Raw genomic sequence first — 21,773 nt, 5'->3', positions numbered from 1 at the left:
GTTAAACTGTATGAGCTCTGTTTGTAATGACTAACCTCAACCTTGTTTTCATATTAACACTATCACTGTGTATGTGTGTGTGAGTTTGAACTGCAATGATTAACCGATAAATCGATTTGTTGTCAATTATTAAATTCATCGCTGACTATTTTGATTATCGATTAATCGGTCTGAGTAATTGTTAAGAAATAAAAGTCAAAATTCTCCAAATGATTCCAGCTTCTTAAATGTGAATATTTTATGTTTTTCTGTTGTTTTTCTTTCCTCTATGAGAGTAAAGTGAATATATTTGATTTGTGGACAAAATAAGACATTTGAGGACGTCATCTTGGGCTATGGGAAACACTGATATTTGACATTATTCACATTATTCACAATTTCCTGACATTTTATAGACCAAACAACTAATTGATTAATCAAGAAAATAATCATCAGATTAATCGACAATAAAAATAATTGTTAGTTGCAGCCCTAGTGTGAGTGTGTATGTGTGTACTTTTACATGTAATATTGTGTTTTTCTTACTGACTTATAGTGTACAGTAAGTGTAAAGTGTACAGAGACTCTCTGGGTGATACAAAGAAATTAATTTACATTATCTGTGCTCTTTGAAAAAATGTGTAAATTTCATTCTAAATCCTCACACGTATCCTCTCCTCTTGTCTTTCAGCCTGTCCGTCGGGCTTTTTCAAGCCCACTCAAAAAGATGAACCGTGCATGCAGTGTCCCATCAACAGCCGCACCACCAGCGAAGGCGCCATGAACTGCGTTTGCCGCAACGGATATTACCGCACCGACTCCGATCCTCTCCAGATGCCGTGCACAAGTACGTATAGAACTGATGTTGTTATATGTGAACTTGCACTCCTCACAAGTACACAGACATGAACCCACAGAGTCTTTGATTTTGAATATGAAGCTTTTGACGCACACATTTTCACACCCGCAAGCAGAAGAGCCCCGGGATCAAAGGACAGTGGTAGTCTGTGTAACTCCAAACAGAGAAACCCTGTCAGCGCTGTCCCTCACACCAACGCGGCGCTGACATGCCCATAGTGTGGCTGTCCACAGATCTGACCCAACACACAAGGCTCGGCTGCCCCTCCTCAACATCACACAGCCCGTACTCGGAGCCAGACCAGAGGTTACTGGGCCGGGGCGCGTAGCTTTGTGGAGGGGCAACCACGGAGAATGAGCCCGGGCGAGACTCTCTCTTGTCATGCCAATGAAGCTGTTTGAATTTGAATTTGAATTTGAGGCTGACACCGAGGTTGAGTGAGAGAGACGGAAGGATAGACCAAAGCAAAAGTGAGTGAGGGAGGGGTGAAGCGTGGAATGAAGGAGAGGCAATTTGAGGGAGATGGAGAGGGGTTGTGTGTATGTGAGAAAGAGAGAATCAGTGCATAGAGTGTGGTCTAACTAAAACAAAACGGGGGTGAGTGAGAAAAAAAAAAAGCTCCTTTCAACATTTTGGTAGTGTTTTTTTCCTCACTCTCCCTCTCTGTCTGTTGAAAGGAAGAGAGGAGGGAAAAGATTTGATGGTCTCCAACAAAGGAGATTTGCATAAGCCTGGCTCTGGGAGTCGAGCAGCTGTTGTGAATGAGAAAGCAGCAGCGTCACGTCACCCGTATTAAGCGCAGCAGGGCCCGGCCTGATTAAAGCAAGGGAATGGGCCCATCAGAGCAGGCCGCCAGCTAATGGAGGTGGGGGGATATTAGTCCTCCTCCCCAGGAAGGAGATGCCAAGGAGGAGTTATGTTTCCATGTATGAGAGACACCAAGAAGGGCACTCCATCGGGCTTCCTTCCAGAGCCGGAGATCTGTTAATTGCTGCCAATTAAAAAGGAGGTTAAATAAGAAGTGATCGATTCAGATTTAGGATGTTGTGGGCGGAGCGGAGCTCTTTATCTCATTAGTCCTGGAGGGTACGACTTCCATAATTAGGCGCACATGGCTGTAAAAGATAAACAGTTCTCGTTGTTTGTTTGTTTGGCCTGTCACTCAACATGTAGCGCCATGTGGAAAGTTTCCACCCCATAATGCCTAGCTGCTAAGAATGTCCCAATAGGAGAAACAGTAGGTTTCTCCTCCGCTGCAGTAACCCTATACGACACTCCATGAGAAAACTGTCAAGAATAGATGTTAGGAAAACACTTGACAAAGTGGACACCAGCGTGGAAAATGAGAGAGTGTAAATGGGCATCCCGAGGGAAGAGGCACAGGCGGCTTGGAACGCTGTCAGCTCAGACGTCTAAAAGAAGCCATATAGTATCTTCTAGTGAGCTTGTGGATTTTCTCTTCTCCTGTGTTATTTAAGTAGAGTTGGTAATTATCCTCTCTACGCCACCAAGTACACAACACAGCATCCATCATACAATTAAAACAATGCTGTGGAATGTAGCTGGTGCAAAGTATAGCGTCCTTGAAGTTGTGGCTCATATGAGTTACAAACATTTATATCATATATATTTCCTCTTCTGTATACATTGTATGTAAGACTTATAGATAAGACATTTTCTTTCCATTTTAAAGCAAAAAATCCCAAGGAAAACTACAGAATGCTACTGCTAATGAAATGTACATAATCCAACCATCCAATCATTAGAACACTTAACACTGTTTTCGGTCCTTTTTGTCCATTTAGCCAACCCTGTTTTCTATAAAATTACGTTCCCATACAACTAAAGTGCATTCTGAGGGAAACGTTTTTTCTCCCGGATTATGGTCACAGTTTTAAACAGTTTAAACATGTGGTTAACGTTGTAAATTGAAACAAAATAAAACAACAAACACAACAAAAGTACTTGGTTAGGTTTAGGCAACCCAACTGCTTGGTTAGGTATAGGCAACCCAACTGCTTGGTTAGGTATAGGCAACCAAACTACTTGCTTAGGTTGAGGAAACCAAACTACTTGTTTAGGTTGAGGCAACCCAACTGCTTGGTTAGGTTGAGGCAACCCAACTGCTTGGTTAGGTATAGGCAACCAAACTACTTGCTTAGGTTGAGGAAACCAAACTACTTGTTTAGGTTGAGGTAACCACACTACTTGGTTAGGTATATGCAATCAAACTACTTGGTAAGGTTGAATCAACCAAATTACTTGGTTAGGTTGAGGCAACCACACTACTTCGTTCGGTTGAGGCAACCAAACTACTTGGTTAGGTTTAGTAAAACCATCATGGTTTGGCTTAAAATAAGGTTTGTTACGTGATTAAGTTACAGATGTAAATGGAGTAAGTGAATGTTGACTTTAGGTTTTACACGGGTCATGAGCAGCGTTCTCCTGGGTCAAAGTCCAGTGTTTTTTTTACCCAACCACCACCCCGACCTCCTCCCTATGCAGATTTCTGCAGACTATAATTACAACCGTATTTGTGATACGTCAAAAACAAACGTAATCCGCAACAAAAAATGTTTTTCTAATTCAAATGCAGTTTAGTTGTGTGGGAAAGTACTTTTTAGAAGACAAGGCTGATTTAGCAGGACATCTATAATAAAGATTTTTCTATTAGCATTGGATCACATGACTGTGACAATGTGAAAGGGGTCACTTGAAGTGACGAAGAAATATCATTAACCTCTGCAGATTCCAACTTCCCACAGTATCTGTGTATTGTTTTAATCACTCAAGTGTTAACTGCAGAACTCCTCCTGTGTTTTCCAGCCGTCCCCTCAGCTCCACAGACTGTCATCTCCAGCGTGAACGAAACCTCCGTGATGCTGGAGTGGCAGCCTCCCCGGGATTCGGGGGGCCGCGAGGACGTGGTCTTCAACATCATCTGCAAGAGCTGCGGCGGAGGCCGGGGAGGCTGCACCCGCTGCGGGGACAACGTTCAGTTTCTGCCCCGTCAGCTGGGCCTGACAGAACCCCGGGTCTACATTAGTGACCTGCTTGCCCACACACAGTACACGTTTGAGGTGCAGGCTGTCAACGGGGTGTCAGATCAGAGCCCCTACTCCCCTCAGTACGCCTCAGTCAACATTACCACTAACCAGGCTGGTAAGTGGGCCCATCTGTCTTTTTCTACACTTTATATTCCCCATGTGGTTTCCTTTCCTCTTCTCTTCTGTTCTCTTTTCTTTTTTTCCATGTCTATTTCTGTGTTGCTCTTTTTGTCGCTTATACCCTCTTCATCACACTCGTTCCTCTACAAGCACATAATGCACAGTGCACAGACCTTCCGCTAAGTCAGTTTCTCTCCTCTCCCGTATGGTGATGTATGCAGATTAAGGGCTCTAAAATGCGAAGGAGAGTGCCGCTGATGATGTGACAGAGAATGTGATGGCCTGCTGGTCTTAACTGTGTGACCTCATCACCGTGTTTTTCAGTGGAGCTGAGAGCAGTCATCTACTGTTCAATGATCACAGCTCTATTTCCATCCACCTACTTGATTGTAGTGTAAAAACTATTAAAAAGCACATGCATAGTATATCGTGAGCGTAGTATCAAGGTATATGCGCACTACTATATGAGCTACCTTGTAAAGTAAAACTTCAAAGAAGCCAGTATTCCGGCATGTTCTGAGGCCTAATGAAAAACAGGTTCCCTTGGTGGTCGGGGTTACTTTTTAATCTGCAGGATCTTCTAGGAATATGCCTCAAGATCTCTTTCAGAATTTATTCTGCGACTACTGGAGCTCTGCATGTTTTCCGCCGTGTGGCTGCGGTTGGAGTCGGCCGCATCTCTAATTATTTCACAGAGGCAGCAGCATTGATTTGCTCTTTAATTGTCTCTATGAAACGCATCATTTGGCGTGCCAAGCTTTTCTCCCCCAAGCACTGATGAGCAGAGGGGGGTGGGAGGGTTGGAGGGATACAGGCTGGGCTTTATCTCTGCACTGGCTTTGCATCCCATTAGCAACATACGTAAGTGCCTGTCATCTCTCATCATCCATTCCCCTGCACTGAGGGCAGTCCTCTACGAGCTGAGCTACCTAAAGCACTGTGTTACTGTGCTTTTATTGCAGCGGACATATTGGGTTTTGTTTAACTACACTCTCACTCTCTCATTACTTTCCTCTGGAATTCCCAGATGTCCAGATGCCTGGCATAGAAGCAGTCAAACAGAAAGGGTATACAAGTTGGATGACCACATTTAAGAGGAGATTCCTACACTTAAATTGACCCATTGTTGCAAACTGCAGTGTTTACGGAAATCTGTTTGTGTAAAAGCTCCGTAAAGCACTCATTTACAATGCCGAAACTCCGAGTCACACTAAAAATGGAGGCCTTTATTCAAACGGCGACCCCTTTTTATTGTCTGTTTTGATTTGAGTCACTGGTGTGGTGGGTTAATGAGGGCCTGTGAGTGCAGTTAAGCGTTGTAATGAGGCCCCTGCCCCGCTCTTTCTCACTGGGCCACAATAAGTCTGCCACCCCAACCCTTGGCTTCTCTGCTTCCCCCTGCCGTGGGGGACCTGGCGGAAATTGGGGGGCTCCGCGCCCTCTCCACTGAAGTGCCCGTCACTTTGGATTAGGCGGCGAGAGCTCCCGTCAGAGGGAGCTGTGAAAAGAACTCAACTCTTGCTCGCCCCCGCTTCACTCTCCCACCTTCCTCCCGTCACCCTGCAAAACCAGGCTCACCCCTGGGATGCGGGATTGCAGTTCGGCGGGGCTACGCTACAGGGCCGGGGTCACAGAGACCAGTAGCCCATAATTGCATCTGGTTTGTGAGGCTTGGAGGTTACATAAACATCATGTCACCCCTAATTACCTCAGGCAGTTCTGTGCCTCCCTCTTACACCGAGATTTCGATGAAGAAAAACAGAGTGTATGAAATGTTGTATGCGTGTTAATCAGTCCCTCAGTAAGCTCGCATCGGCCCAGAGGCTGAAGCGTTCCACGAAAGCAACGAATACGTAAGTAAATTGAAAGTAAGTGGCGTGAAAGTGTCCCGTATCTTGCGCGGATGGCTGTCCTCAGCTATGACTTGTTGGCGTGAAGGGTGAGGGGGGCAGGGGAGGAGAGTGGTGTGAGATGTGAGCAAAACTTCTCACTTGCCACCATATCCAATCAAGCACCCACCACACTCTATTACCCACAGGGGCTTATCCTCCCACTCCGTAGGTGGTTGGCGACAGTTCCTCTGTGATAAAGGACGTGATTGCCCTGGAAAGTGCGGCGCTTGATTACACACTGTAATGCCACACAAAAGGAGATGCCGTGCTGAATGGTGCTCGAGGCCGTTTTATAAGCATATGACTAATTCCCCACAACTTGCATTGTGTTGAATACGCAGCAGCCTTTAGATGCCCTCCAAGCCGTTTTAGAATAATGAGTCACAAGTAAACCATCTACTCTGGCTTTGAGCTGTCTATAAAATGTTACTCTTTGCATGACATTTAATGAGCGGAGGGAGTGAGACAGAGAGTTGCAAATCTGGTGCTTCCTGTCAGAAACTGAGGGTGAGAATCATAGGGTGTGTGCAGTCCGGTCGCACGAAAAAGCGTGTGAAAGACTTGATAACGTGCAAGGCAAAAGGGTGTAATAAGAACTCCCTTCTTGCTTTTGGCGTTTCATTTGTACGCCATGTAGTCTATACTGACTGCAATGTCATTGCATCTGTGGGAATATGCTACGCTCAGAGTTAATGACACAGAGTAAAAAGTGAGAAATACAGCTTATGGCGGGCGAGAGGGGAATTGTATGGGTCCAACCAGGACACCAGTGCTAGAGACCGATGTGTTTCTTTTCAATTTACATTATTGATGTTTGTCATGTGTTTTCCGTACTGATGTTGCGTTGTTTCCGTACGTATTTTCCGTACTTATTTTAAGCCCAACCATAATGTTTTCCCTAAACCTAACTATTTGGATTTATTGCCCCCTGCTGGTACTGCACCTTCATTCACGCGTGCAATACTCACACCTCGGCGAAGCAAAACGTGAAACTGACATGCTATCCTCTGGTGGACAGGCGGGTTTAATACTTTGGCGTGATATTGGGTTGAGGTGGTACAATGATTTAACTGGGTTTGACAGGTGAGAGAGTGGTGACACAAGACTACTCTCACAAACATAGACCGTATATAAGAAGTTTTATTTTATTTTTCGGTATTTTGGCTGTTGCCATCTTGGCTATTTGCAACCAGAAGTGACACGGGAGACCATAAACTCATGTTTACGATGTTTACTGAGGAGTAGGATCATTTTCTCATAGACTTCTATACAATCAGACTTCTTTTTGCAACCAGAGAAGTCGCCCCCTGCTGGCTATTAGAAAATAATGCAAGTTTAAGGCAGTTCAGCATTGGCTTCACTTTTAAGACCCAGAGGTTGCCCCCATGGTCACAAACGGTAGGCGTATGGTAAATGTATATATATCATTGCTCTGATGCATTAAAAAAATCTATCTAGAAAATGTTCTTGAGTGTTATTATGGTGATCATTTAGGAATGATCCTATGCAGTATTTAACAACATTGTAACTGAAATTTAATTAAAAACGTTAAACTTTTATTGGAAATGAATGAAATGACCTCACACTGTCAAGAGTTTAGAGAATTCATTTTTAATGCATTAACATTTTGTACTTTTGCTTTTAGATCTTTTCCCCAGGCCCTGATTTTATTAGTAGTTTTTTTGTGATAAATGATTATTTCAGTCCAGTGTTTTCAGTTAATCTGCTCAGGTAATATAAATCAGAGAACCCAGGCGGTTGACTTTGTGTTTGTTGCTGGCAAGGTTACTTACTGTTTAATGAGACTTTCTTCTAGTAACAGTAAGGTCACATGTTTAAGTCTGTTCATTGGAGTAGCGTAGAGTACCTCTCTCTGTGCTTGAACACTGAAGTACCTCCATCATCTGAGAGCACACATTTACCCTTTGAAACCATTTTACCAATTTCAAACCAATTTCTTTCCTCCTTCTTTCCAACATTCTCTCCATCCCCTTACCTTAGTTGGCCTACATTCATTATTATTGTATGAAGTGAAAATTGTTGCTGAAACCACATTCCCACCCTGCAGTTTAATCAAACGTCTCTGACAGCTGAGTGGCAGTATGGGATTTGGTCCTAATAGACTTCACAGTACTACATCCTGCCATTTTGTCTTCACACAGTCTGAGACACATAGCTGGAGAGACAGGCTGCAAACACACACAAGGACACACGGTATTCATTTTTTATGAATCCATATATTGCACACACATGTCAGCAAGTGTTTGAGTTCGGGATTGCGATGCTCCAGCTATTCATCCATTACTGAATTTGAACGTAAAGTCCTTCCCAAGTTCTTAGTAACCACTAACTAGTTTGAAACTAATGATTTACTAAATCAAGTTGCACCATTAAAACTAAAAAAAAAATGAGTGTGAGCCGCACCCACTGCCGTTCGGCGGTGTAACAGTTAATAGGGGTCCCCAATCAATACACACAGTGTATTACATAACGCACAGTGTGTACATAACGCACTACTATACTAATATGACCCGTAGATCTCGGGAGCGCACACTTAACACTGTACTTCCTTGGGAACTCAGCAATACACCCGCCGAGTGTGAGGTCAATCGGATGAATGGTTGTCAAAAAAATTGGAGGACAGACAGACAGAGACTCCTTCCATTTTAGTTAGATATTATAGGCATAATGTTTCATAATTTTGAAGTATGTTGTGTTATTTTCAATCCTATCTCCGACAAATCTATGTTCCCATACAACTGAACTGGATTCTCAATTATGTTTCGAGGGAAACATATTTTTTCCGGGATTACGGTCGCACTTTTAAACAGTTTAAAACACATGGTTCACTTTTTAAATTGAAAAAAAAAAAAAAAACGCAATAAAAAACTACTTGGTTAGGTTTAGTTAAAAAAAAACATCATGGTTTTTAGGAGAGGGCTGGTTATTTTTGTGAAATGTAATTTAAAATCTTCAAGATTTGCATCATTATTCATGACTTCATTAAGTTTTATCAGGTTTCAGGTCAGATATGTCGACTGTATTTCATATGATCTCTTTTACTCTTCACTCTAAACGGGTCATATATCAGCAAGCTAATATTGGTCTTGACAGTTGGTTCAATTAGAAAAGTAGCAGTTACACCTGACAGTTACAGAGTGCAAATATTCAATAAAAACTAATCTATAAACTAGCTTGTGTGGTGCAACCTGTTTTAATTTAGTCATACATAAAACACTAGTAAACACTCAAGATGAAACAGAAGCTGTTGAAATGAAGCTATGTTTGAACAGCTCCAGGCGAGCACGTCCAAGCCTGTGTTTATTTACAGCACGCTTCCTATTAAGGACAGCTTGGTTGTAAATTATGGTCATTGCTACATATCATTCATGTGTATCTGAAGGCAGCAGAGTCTCTTTAAGTACATTTTAGTTATTTAATGGATTACAAATAACTAATGTGCACTTACTGTATACGGACGAGACTGTTGCTTTAAATTATGAAGATACAAACACATGATAGCTAACCAATAACGTGGCTGCCTGCTAGCTTACTCTGGAGCTGCTGTATCATCAATTTCAGTGCACAGAAGAGAGATTATCTCCTACTGTACCTGAATGCAAACTATCAGTATTCTGTGAGAGAATTCAGCATTGCACAACGGATGAATTAAAGGGTCCATATACTCTGTGCGTACGTACGCCATATTGCATTATACAGTGGTCGGGCATATTAGATTCCAGAGGACATATTTGTTTAGGCATTTCATTAACTCAAGGTGAGCTGCGGCGCCTGCTGCTAATGCTATTGAGAAGCAGAGGGGCTGAATTGGTTTCTTATCAGGTGAACTGGCTGATTGTGGAAGTGAACCGCATTACTCAGAGGGTGCGCGGTGTAATCGGCTGCAGCCTTTTCATGTGGTCGAGGGGAAGATTTATGACTTAATTATTGTCCAAATTGCCAAGGTCCGTGGTAACCAGGCTACCGGGGGCTGCTCCACTGGGCCGTGGTGTGAAAAGCCATGGTGCAGAGCCAGGCGGGACTGCCAGAATGTGTCCATACACCAGCCTGCCAAATGTGGCTACTACACTGTTGACATTAGGACAGTGTCACCAATGGCACATTCATGGCAATGAATGGTCGATTATCTGCCTTTAACTCATGCAGGGTCATTTTAATCTATATGAATTTCTCTGTTCGAGATTTTTTTTTTACAGTTTCTCAAAAGATGCAGCTATTATAGCAACCTGATCTCATGGGAAGGCGTATAAATAGCACAACATTTTAGACATTTTTTCCGCATGTAATTTCACGCCACAGGGTTAACGTTGTGAAACGTCTTTTTGTGTGTCATTTAACGCCACATTGTTACCCTGAAACCGTCTTAGTTATTTGTTTAGTAGGGCTGACAAGCGCTTAAAATATTTAATCGCGATGATTCATAAATTTTTTTATCTCTTCAAAATGTATCTTAAAGGGAGATTTGTCAAGTATGTAGTACTCTTTATCAACATGGGTGTGGACAAATATGCTGCTTTATGCAAATGTATATATATATATATATATGTTATTGGAAAAAAACGGAAAAAACACAAAACAATGACAAATTTTGTCCAGAAACCCTCACAGGTACTGCATTTAGCATACAAAATATGCTAAAATCATAACATGGCAAACTCAAGCCCAAAAGGCAACAACAGCTGTCAGTGTGCTGACTTGACTATGACTTGCCCCAAAATTGCATGTGATTATCATAAAGTGGGCATGTCAGTAAAGGGGAGACTCGTGGGTACCCATAGAACCCATTTTATTTCAGACATCTTGAGGTCAGAGGTCAAGGGACCCCTTTCCTTCGCGACAAACTAGTATGACCTGGTTGGTACCAATGGATTCCTTATGATACCAGTATCTTCACTCTAGCTTTAAAACTGAGCCCGCTACAACCTCTGAAAGATCACATATCTTGAGGTCAGAGGTCAAGAGACCCCTTTGGAAATCCTCACCAAAAGTTAGTGCAAGTGTGGATAGTTATTTAGCCTTCTTCGTGACAAGCTAGTATGAGATGGTTGGTCCCAATAAATTCCTTAGTTTGTTTAGTTTCATATGATGAGCCTGCTACAACTTCCGAACGTAACTAAAGTCAATAACGTAACTTCAAAAACATCTCAACAACACTTTGGCTCCTGAACACTGGTCTCAGGGTTGAAAGTCCTGGGTTTGTTGGACCCATCAAACATAAGCAGTCTTTCTCACTTTTTATCTTACGTCACTAGCTCTGAGGCGTTTTGCATTGCAGACTACATTAGCATACACATGACACGCCAAAATCAATAACAATATTGTTATTTAATGCAAAATTACCTACTAATCGCCTTGTCATTCATACGCCAGTCGGTAAGACCGGGCTGGTTATAGTACATCCTTATGTAGGTGCAGATCTGGTAAATAATAGATGAAGAAATTCACTCACAAACAAATTTTCTCATTACATGAAGTCATTGGCATATATAAGATAAATCTGACCTAAAATACACTTTTAACATAGAGCCGCGATAACAGATTCAGGCTGCTATATTATCAGCTCTAAATACACAAGAGCGATAAAGTGACATGTGCTGAAAGATAAAGAGGCTGAGAGACAGGACAGTCAGACAGGGACCACCAGTATACATGACGTTCTGCGTGACGGTGACAGAAGGTGTTAAGAAGGGCACATATGGTGGGTGTCAGGGTGGGTCAGCCAGGCAGACAGACAGGAGGTCTCAGCGTGCACCTGGAGCCCAACACTGACAGAGCCTTGAGACAAGCCTGCTCTGGTAGTCAGCCAGCCAGTCACACATACACCGCATTCACTGTTGATGCAGAGAGCAACCTGTTTACAAAGACGGACCCAGGCGAGCACTATACAGCAGAGAGAGCGAGATAAGATATAGCGATAAAGTGTGTGGTAAGCAGCCTGCAGGGTTGACAGAGCGGCTCATCGGATGATTTTAAATAACCTATGCATGGGATATGAATTTAATAATGACTCCCCAGAAGAGAATTAGCCCATGGATTGTCAAAATTAGTTAACTAATTGATCTTGTTCATAAATTATTCAGTAGCCATGTGGGTTATTTTCCGGGTACATTATATGGATCTCGTCCTCCAGGATGTGCAGTTTAAAGCCTGTGCAGTGAAGAGGGGAGTAGACTCGGCACATCGCCTGCATACAAATCTAGGTTAAAAGGCCATGATCTTTTGGCCCAGTGGGCTGTAAAAGGGAACATAATGTGAATTCACAATTAATTATTGTTGAGTGCATTAGCTATAGACTGAAACGCCTGAATAATTGACCGTGCTTTTAATGCATGTCATTTATTTACATACAAGAGCATGATGACGGTGATGCTGACGATTAAATAAAAAAGATAATAAATATAGGTGATGAAGCAAAAAGGGATCAAGACCCAATCAGCGCTGTGGTTTTGAATTTATTGAATTTTTATTTGAAGTTTATGGAGTTAACTTCAGCAATTAAGAAAATGGATCTGTGATAAACACAATGGCGCTCCTCCTCTCTGTCTCTTTTAGACTTCCTCACCCTTTCTCTTTGCCAAACACACTCTGAAGTTCAAGTTCCTGCGGTGACTTATAAGTATTCCTTTTAAGGCGGATGCAAAACAGAGGTTGTCATAGCCTGGAGTTTCTGGTTTGAACACGACGAGCTGCTTCCTCCCCCCCCCTCCCCCCTTGCTCCTGCTCAGATGTCACTAATGCCTCTCATTTTTTAATGTAGCCTCGATTCGCTCGCATATATCGCCGCTGATCATGCGATCTGCATCCGCCATCATCCTCTCCAAAGGTTTCATGTGTGAATTGGGGTCAGGAACTTTATAAGCGGAGATGATCTTTTATAATCCTTGCTATTGTGTGCCACTCAATTGTGGCAACCGCACAGTGTGTGTAGATAAGCAGGACTTCCAACATTAAGCCAGAAGTCATCTCTGTGCATTTAAATTTAACTGGAGCAGATGTGCTACATGAAACTTCCACGTCTTGTTTATGTTACTTTGGAGCTGCTCGGAAGCAACAGAAGGAGGTGGTCGGACTGACTGCCTCCTAGATAGGACATTGCTTTATATAATATAATACAAATACAAATAAGGAGTATGTAACACCTTTTTGAAACAGCTATTCAGCTCTGTTCTGCTCATATTGGCATTCTACTTTTTTTTTGCTCAACAACAAAGCTATTGACTTGATAAAACAAAATGTTTTTTGTGTGCCATGGACCAAATCAAAAAAAAAGAAAGCTGTAGCCCACACTCTTCTTTCCAACATTGTAAAAAAAAAAATATTGACATGCATTCTGTGGTTTGTGGAGTTTTCCTCCCCGCAGATGCCGGTTTGGAAGTTGTTTAAATGCAGAAAAACAGCTTGCATATTAAACAGAGTCCAGTCTCCCCCGGAGCCGTGTGAGTCAAAAAAAATCCTCATTCCACATCCCTGTGGCAGCTCAAACATTGTGTCTGTTCAGCCCGAATCGCCCCGAGAGACTCAAGGACCACAGCGGATCTGTGTGTCTTTGTAAAATACAGACTGTTTAAATTGTATTATTACAATCTCTCTGAAATGTTTATAGCAGCAGAAATTGCACTTTTGGTCATGTGAGGTTCTTTAGAAACAATGTTTACGATGACATTTTTGAGAATTTGAGACACAGTTTATTGTATTAACAGAACATTTTCACCATGAATTGGCACCATGTTAGACAGTCACAAGAGTTTTTTGGTTTGTTTTATTGACATACATTATATTTATGACTGTCAAAGTTAACGTGATTATAACACGTTAACACAAATTGTTTTAATACATTAACGCAACTTGCAATTTTTAGTTTGTAGCTGGCTCAGTTTTAAAGTTGAAGTGAAGATCCTGGCATCATATGAAACTAGAAAACCTCAGAAATCCATTGTTAACCCCCATGTCATATCTAGCTTGTCGTGAAGGAGGCTAAATAACACTCCAAACTTATGCTAAATTTTGGCACTGGCATGGCCATTTTCAAACAAGTCTCCCCTTTACAGACATGCCCACTTTATGATAATCACATGCAGTTTGGGGCAACTCATAGTCAAGTCAGCACACTGACACACTGACAGCTGTTGTTGTCTGTTGGGCTGCAGTTTGCCATGTTATGATTTGAGCATATTTTCTATGCTAAATGCAGTACCTGTGAGGGTTTCTGGACAATATTTGTCATTGTTTTGTGTTATTAATTGATTTCCAATGTTAAATTATATACATACATTTGTCCACTCCCATGTTTATTAGAGTATTAAATACTTGACAAATCTCCCTTTATGGTACATTTTGAACAGATAAAAATGTGCGATACATTTTCGATTAATCACGATTAACTATGAACAATCATGTAATTAATCGTGATTGAATATCTTAATTGGTTGACATCTCTAATTCCAATATATTTATAAAATACAACATATTAGACTTTGTCAGGGATGGAACAATAAAGTGTTGGTGTTATTTTTATCATGGTGTTTTCACAGTCCACCCACTGTTATCGAGCTGGAGACACTGTGGATGTTCTTGTTAGATGCTTTTGGCTGCTTTAAGACCATCCACCACAGTTCATCATCGCAACATCACTTAAACCACAGAAGGTCCATTTGTTTTTGTGTGGAAGTCCCTATATCATTAACTGTTAACAATTGCAGTAAAGAACTACAAGTACTATTCAATTATTCAAAGATCATTTAAAGCTCAAAGTGGCTCCAATACTAAGGATAGTATTCAGCACCATCCACCAACAGAACCTACTAAAGAACCATACGTTTTGGGATTGTATGATGGTTTGTTCAGTCGCTGCAAAATAATTCTCTCTGCAGCATTGTCTCTGTACATAATTATCTGGATTGTATCTCCTCCGTCTGCCGATTTGCCTGGTCGGCTTAGATTTAAACCTTAACCTCTGCAAGCATCTGAAAACTCTTCATGCCCCTGAAGTGCCTATTTTAGAATTAGCTTATGGTGTGTATATGAGCGTATTATAGTCCCCAATCTTTTCTAGTGCAGATGGTTTAAAGCTTGATGAACTGAAATCTCACTTTTCTAGCTTTACTGCGCTGGAAAATCTTTATAGATGTAAAACCCACAATCCTTTGCAGCTGGGGGAAACAGGGCAGGCTGCCAGCATGCTAAAAGTACATGCAAATATGGGCCTCTCCCTTTAAGACGGCTCGATGCGCCGCTCATAAACGGACGGCAGTCGAAGAGAGTGGAGCAGTGGCAGCCTGTTTGGGAGGCTGCCTGGTAGAGGACCAGCTGGTTTGAGCCCTTTGGGAGAGACGCGCTGTGGGGAAACCGATTTTTTACAATGAAAAGGAAAAGGGATTTTACGAGCCCCGACCTGTTCTCGCTACCTCCCCCATCTTCCCCCAAATCATAGCATTGCTCTCTGCTGCAGAACGTCTAATCATATCAGAACCACATGGTTGTAGACACATTAGGATGTTAGAAATATGCAGATAAAAGGCCTTAAACATATACTTTCTCAGAAGCATGTGATTCATGTGCCAGCAAATGTTGGAGGTTATTCCCTTTTTTTCTAGTCTTTGTAATGACTGAAACGGAGCAAAATGTATCAGAGCATGGGGGGGGTGTTGTCTCTTGCTGTCAATAAAATAAGTCAGCTGCAGGAAATAAAAGCCATTATTTGGATTGCTGTAATTTTCCGACCACTGCTCCTCCAAGCATGGTTCCATGTATCGGTTCAGGCTGTTCCCATACACCGTTCGTAGCTATACCTATACAAACAATAATGCACTGTAATTCGTATATATCCAACAAAATCAATTTGTATTTAATCCACGTAATTGTGAACCAGGAAGTATAAAGAGTGACAAACGGTGTGTAGGGGGGAGATTGAGGTGGATGGCTGGGTCAAAAAACACAGAACTTTCGGCCAGGAGACCGGCGTTTATATCCCACGTGAAAGTCAATGATGATTTATTTGTCATGTAACTTTCATACTTGAGTAACGCTACTTCCTGTGTTATTGTAACCCAAACCACAATCTTTTCCTAAACCTAACTAAGTACTTTTTTCACGTAACTTCCGTACTTAAGTTACGCCACTTCCGGTGTTATTTTAACCCAAACCACGATCTTTTCCAAAACTAAATACTTTTGTTGCCTAAATTTGACAAGTTGTTTCCTGTGAAGACGGAAATTTATTTTGAAAAGACTGGAGCGGAAATTGACATATACGTCATGTGTAGCTAGGCATTTGTAGGAAAACGCACAAAAAATTAGGAATAATTGTTCTTAAGATATAGACCGTTTTATGAAGATACATTGAACAGTTACTGTGGGTGTCTTCAGGTCCTGGAGCACCTGAAGACCCCTCCGCTCCTGGAAGTCTGTCCAATGACTGTGTTTTGGACATGGGCACCCATGACTGAACTCCCTCTGCTGTCATCCATGCCCAATGGTCTCACTTCACCAGTCTTGCTTAATGAATAAGCCCATCATGTTCTTAGCAATGAGGCTTAACAGTAGAACTCCAGTTAAAGAAGGAAATGGTCAGAGAGAGAGAGAGTGGAAAAGCCCACCAAAAGAGTGTAGCATAATAAAAGATAAGAGACGTAGATTAATGGGATGGATGAAAGCCTCACTTCTGCGTGTGTTAGCAGAAGCAAGCCCCATTAAAATCGGCTTGGATTTAAATGAGTGGAAATGTCCCTGTAAACTCCATCTTTAATTGATTAGGGAAGTCACTAGGTGTTCAAACATAACACCAAGACATCTATTAGAGATGTCGAGCAAAACAGAGCCTTTGTGTTCTCTGTTGTTGGGCCAAGGCCAGAGCGTCATGCTAGAATAGATTCCAAAGCCGTCTTTCATATCAGATCCCAGGCTGGGTAATGATGTGCGGTCTGAAACCTAATTCTTTGACAACAGCTGGGGCCTCCCATCCTCTCACAATTAAGCAATGCGATATACAACCTTGAAAGTTTCAAGTGGACACCCAGGCCCCCTCCCGGCCTCCAGCATATTAAACTCTTTATTGTCTCTTGAGCTCTTTGCAGACTTTAGATATATTGGAGGGAAAAAATTAATTGCAATCTTTTCATGATTGAAGTGATATTAAACACACAGTCCCACATTGAGCACTGTATTTCTGACCGACAGGGAAAATGAAACACATTGTATGTAACATTAATAGGGCCGTCAAAGTTACCGCAATAATAACAGCAAATTTGTTTTAACGCCAGTCATTCTTTTTTTCTTTTTCAGTTTTAAAACTAGAGTGAAGATTCTGGTATTATATTAAACTAGAAAAACCTAAATAATCCATTGGTACCAACCATGTCATACTAGCTTGTAGCGAAGGAGGTTAAATAACGCTCCAAATTTATGCTAAATTTTGGCGAGGAAAAACTGGCAGGGCCATTTTCAAAAGGGATCCCTTGACCTCTGACCTCAAGATATGTGAATGAAAATTATTTCTATGGGTACCCACGAGTCTCCCCTTTACAGACATGCCATGAGTTTGCCATGTTATGATTTGAGCATTTTTTAAGCTAAATGCAGTACCTTTGAGGGTTTCTGGACAATATTTGTCATTGTTTCGTGCTGTTTATTGATTTCAAATAATAAATATATACATACATTTGCATAAAGCAAGCCTATTTGTCCACTCCCATGTTGACAAATCTCCCTTTAAAGTACATTTTGTACGGATAGAAAATGTGCGATTAATTTGTGATTCATCGCGATAAACTATGGACCATCATGCGATTAATCGTGATTAAATATTTTAAACGATTGACAGCCCTAAACATTGATAATCACTAGTGAGGTATCTAAATTATGGCTGCGACTCCTCTCACTCTTGGTGGTGTATGGTAAACTCCTGCCAGAGACATATTCATCAAGACCATTTATCTTTCCAATTCAGCCATCTAATTTAATTATGTAAACTTACAATCCCTGTCTTTGTCATTATAACCGCTTCATTGGTTTTAAGAACATGAATAGAGCATTCATTGAGAAAACCCATAAATAAAGCGTCCAGTGAAAGTGGAGCTCACCCACTTTGATGGAATTCATCTGACTTGACAGAGTTTATGATTAGTCGGTCTCCAGTATATAAATGACTGGGGCACTCTCTTACATCTTTGTTTTTAATTTCTAATTGTCTTTAATGACGTGCACTCCGCACGATTTAAGAATAATTATTGTAACAACAAAGAAAGTGGCTTAAAGCAACTAAAGCATGTATTTAGGGGCATAACTCGGCGCATGATGTTGACACAATGGAAACCAAGTGTTTACTCAACCCTGTAAATTATAGATTAAGCTGGGGGGAAAAGGTACACTTGAAGTACAATGGAGACTTGTAGATTTGGAGTACATAAATTAAATGGTTTTCATATGTGGAATCGTTGCTGCAGTGAAACGTAGACTTGGCAAACCACCGCATTCCTCAGTTAATTGGTCGAATGTCAGCTTAGCTTAAAATGCGTGTACCGAATTGACTCGAAATACGTAACACAGCTGGATCGCTATTTTCTCTACATGGCCAATGTTTCAACACTTTGTGTTTTTTTTTACTCCATATTTACTTTTCACTAAAAATCACGTCTTCGTTTAATTTAATCCCAGTTTGTTTTCCGTTACACCAACCCCTTATCGGTTTTCTCGAGCTCAGACATGGCGACTGCCACCACCCCGCTGTCTGGAAGTTGTTCTTTATGCAGAAGAAAACCACAGTGTTCTCCTCCAACAGCTTCTCATGTTGGCATGTGTCCATCCTCTGTACATGAATACATGAGCTGCCTTTGTTTCCCTGGCTCTGTATCGGGTTACTAGGCATGGCTGCGCCGTGTGTTTAATGGAAATGCTATGCAGGAAAAGGCCATGTGGCAGTCTTGAATATATGTACATCCGTAATGGGATACTCGTGAGCTCCTCTTAGAGTAACTGTTTGCCTTATTAGGCTGTCGTCTTGTGACTGCAAACAAACTAGCGAGTACAGTGAGATGGAAGAGATTCTCCGGACCGGTGTCCTGACTGGATACTGTATACATTATTGTACCTCCGGCTGCAGGAAAGAGGCATGATGTATGTGCACTAGCGGAGTCACAGGCCATCACAGTGTAAGTGCTTCGCTGAGATGAAATACAGAACATCCATTTATTATCTGCTGGCAGCGGCACGTGAGGACAGTCCCTTGACAATCACAGTTTATATGAGACATCATAATTTGTCGCCTCAGATGGATGCTTCTGTTGGGGTCGGAGGGCATGCAAGGCAGGGCTGATTAGCTGATGAGAATGAGTAAGGTTATAAAAAGGGGTTTTATTTATCATTGGCTCTGGCTCACTGTGGTCACTTCCACGCTATATTTTCTCCCCTTTCTTCAGGACAGTTGCTACTTGATACTCAGCATTTCTTTACATCAACAACGACAACATAAATATTATATACCACACACATGCAGCCTTAGAATCTTTCATCGTAGAGGCGTGGCGGTTGTAATTTCCCAGTCGGTGGATTTTCCATAGAGAACGCGTGCCAGTGGAGAGACTTCTCTCTTTATTGCTGGGACTCAGGGGAGCCACTGTGCTGCCGGCTGAGGGCTGCATGTGTGTGCAGCACGGGCCTGTAGGGGATGAGCGTGGGGCTCGGTGTCCATAAATCTTGCCCAGCACCCCTCCTTCTCCGACTCCCCAAACCCACCCTACCCTTTCACACACACACACACACACACACACACACAAAGAGGCTCAGACATAGAGGCCTGCAGGCCTTGCCAGGCTCCCCAGACAGAGCTTTTTATCTTCAGCTTCTCTTAGCTTTACACTGACCCACGGCACCCTGAACTAATCTTAATGGTTGTTGGAGGACGTGAGGTGATCACGCTCCCCTGACCTTATGGCTGTGCTGAAAAGAATGCACCAAGTTCTAAGTCCCTGGGCTATGCAAGACTGTAGTAGGCCACCCATGTTGTAACAAGTCATTAAGTCGACTACTGAGTCTTAACAATTGTGTTTGCTTGAAATGTGTGAATAAAATCAAGCAATGGGGTGGCATTATTTTACTTGTTTCAAAACAAATAAAGCAAAGAACATAATGTGACTGTAGCGCCGCCACTCTATATAAAGGGCAAGTGAGGTGGTTTGGCACTGGAAAACTTTAAAAAGGAATGTTGAAAAACCAGATTGATAAGCAAGAGTAGTGCAAAAAAACGGCATTTATTAACAAAAAGTTTACTGAAACAAAGAGCAAAAACGAAACCTGGGAAATTCAATGAAACTACATTTAAACTGAATCAAAAGAGCACCAAACAAAAGACAGCTGCGGCCTCACAGCAAGCTGCCACCTCCTTTTTCCCCCTCTTACTCCAGTGAATGGGATTTTATCTTCTCAGCCTCACCTAACTGGAAGTTACTGCTGACATCTCAATCTATCTAGGGGCACTCACGCATACCAATGAGCCCGCCCACCATTATACAATGTCATGTACTGCAGAACTATCTTACCTATATCATCCAACATGTTAACAGAGCCCAGCCCCTCTCCTCTAAGAGGACATGATGAGGCAAACCTGTTTGCACTTCCCTTGATTGAGCTGCTGAGCAACTGATCCACCCCAACATCCCAGGCAGGACAACACAATTCTATGAACCCATAAAACAAACTAAACAAGTTTGCATCATTTATACACACTACTTGACACTGTATCAAATAAACTGAAACATTGGACTGAAATGAACAATTAAGCCAATACAAAACACTGTTAATTTTTGGGGAACAGGGCCCAGTGAAAAGGGAGAAAGGCAACCTTTTCACATTTAGACAATCTTAAAAAAAGAATTAAAAACAAACTAGGGCTGTCAATCGAGTAAAATATTTAATCACAATTAATTGCATGATTGTCCGTAGTTGATCACGATTAATCGCAAATCAATCACAAATTTTTTTTATCTGTTCAAAATGTACCTTAAAGGGAGATTTGTCAAGTATTTAATATTCATATCAACATGGGAGTGGGCAAATATGCTTGCTGTATGCAAACATATGTATGTATTTATTATTGGAAATCAATTAACAACACAAAACAATGACAAATATCGTCCAGAAACCCTCACAGGTACTGCATTTAGCATAAAAGATATGCTCAAATCATAACATGGCAAACTCAAGCCCAACAGGCATCAACAACTGTCAGTGTGTCAGTGTGCTGACTTGACTATGACTTGCCCCAAACTGCATGTGATTATAATAAAGTGGGCATGTCTGTAGAGGGGAGACTCGTGGGTAAGGGGTCCCCTTTGAATATGGCCATTTTGAAAGTTTTTCATGCCAAAATGTAGCGCAAGTTTGGAGCATTATTTAGCCTCCTTTGCGACAAGCTACTATGACATTTTTGGTAGTAATTAATTTCTTCCTTAGGTTTTCTAGTTTCATATGATACCAATATCTTCTCTCTAACTTCAAAACTGAGACCGCTAAAATCTCCGAAAGATTGATTACATTAATGCTTTAAATAAATACGTGGCGTTATAAAGAATATGCGTTAGCGCTAGATATTTTACAAATAATGTACAGCCCGGTTCTGTACTTACTGCAATGTAAATGCATCCAGGTGAATATGAGAGATATCAGAGCTAGTCACGTAGATTAAAAAGGGGAGAAAGACCGCTAGTGGTGGTGGAGGTGAGGTTAGGGTCCAACAAACACAGGACTTTCAACCAGGAGACTGGTGTTTTGTTTTGTAAGTTATGTTAGCGGCATATGTGACATGTTTTTTATTGACGTTTGTGATGTATTTTTATACGTTGTTTCCGTACATACTTTATGTAGT

At 41.6% G+C, this 21,773-nt stretch overlaps 1 protein-coding gene across 5 annotated transcripts in view; it reads left to right on the top strand.

The window, feature by feature from the left end:
• The window catches only part of ephb2b (eph receptor B2b), a 159,642-nt gene that overhangs the window by 112,551 nt on the left and 25,318 nt on the right, over positions 1-21,773 (top strand). For 4 of the 5 annotated variants that reach the window (XM_074639362.1, XM_074639353.1, XM_074639378.1 and 1 more), the window contains exons 4-5: positions 671-826; positions 3,665-4,000. In XM_074639362.1, coding sequence (XP_074495463.1) covers positions 671-826; positions 3,665-4,000 — 492 coding nt within the window. Of the gene's footprint in view, positions 1-670; positions 827-3,664; positions 4,001-4,226; positions 4,367-21,773 lie in introns of those variants that run through there. The other variant, XM_074639386.1, reaches the window with a different exon arrangement.

The sequence above is a fragment of the Sebastes fasciatus genome, chromosome 1 (assembly GCF_043250625.1).
Source record: "Sebastes fasciatus isolate fSebFas1 chromosome 1, fSebFas1.pri, whole genome shotgun sequence".
Classification (NCBI taxonomy): Eukaryota; Metazoa; Chordata; class Actinopteri; order Perciformes; family Sebastidae; genus Sebastes; species Sebastes fasciatus.
Note: the sequence above shows the minus strand (reverse complement) of the source record. Positions and strands in the feature narration are given on the sequence as shown.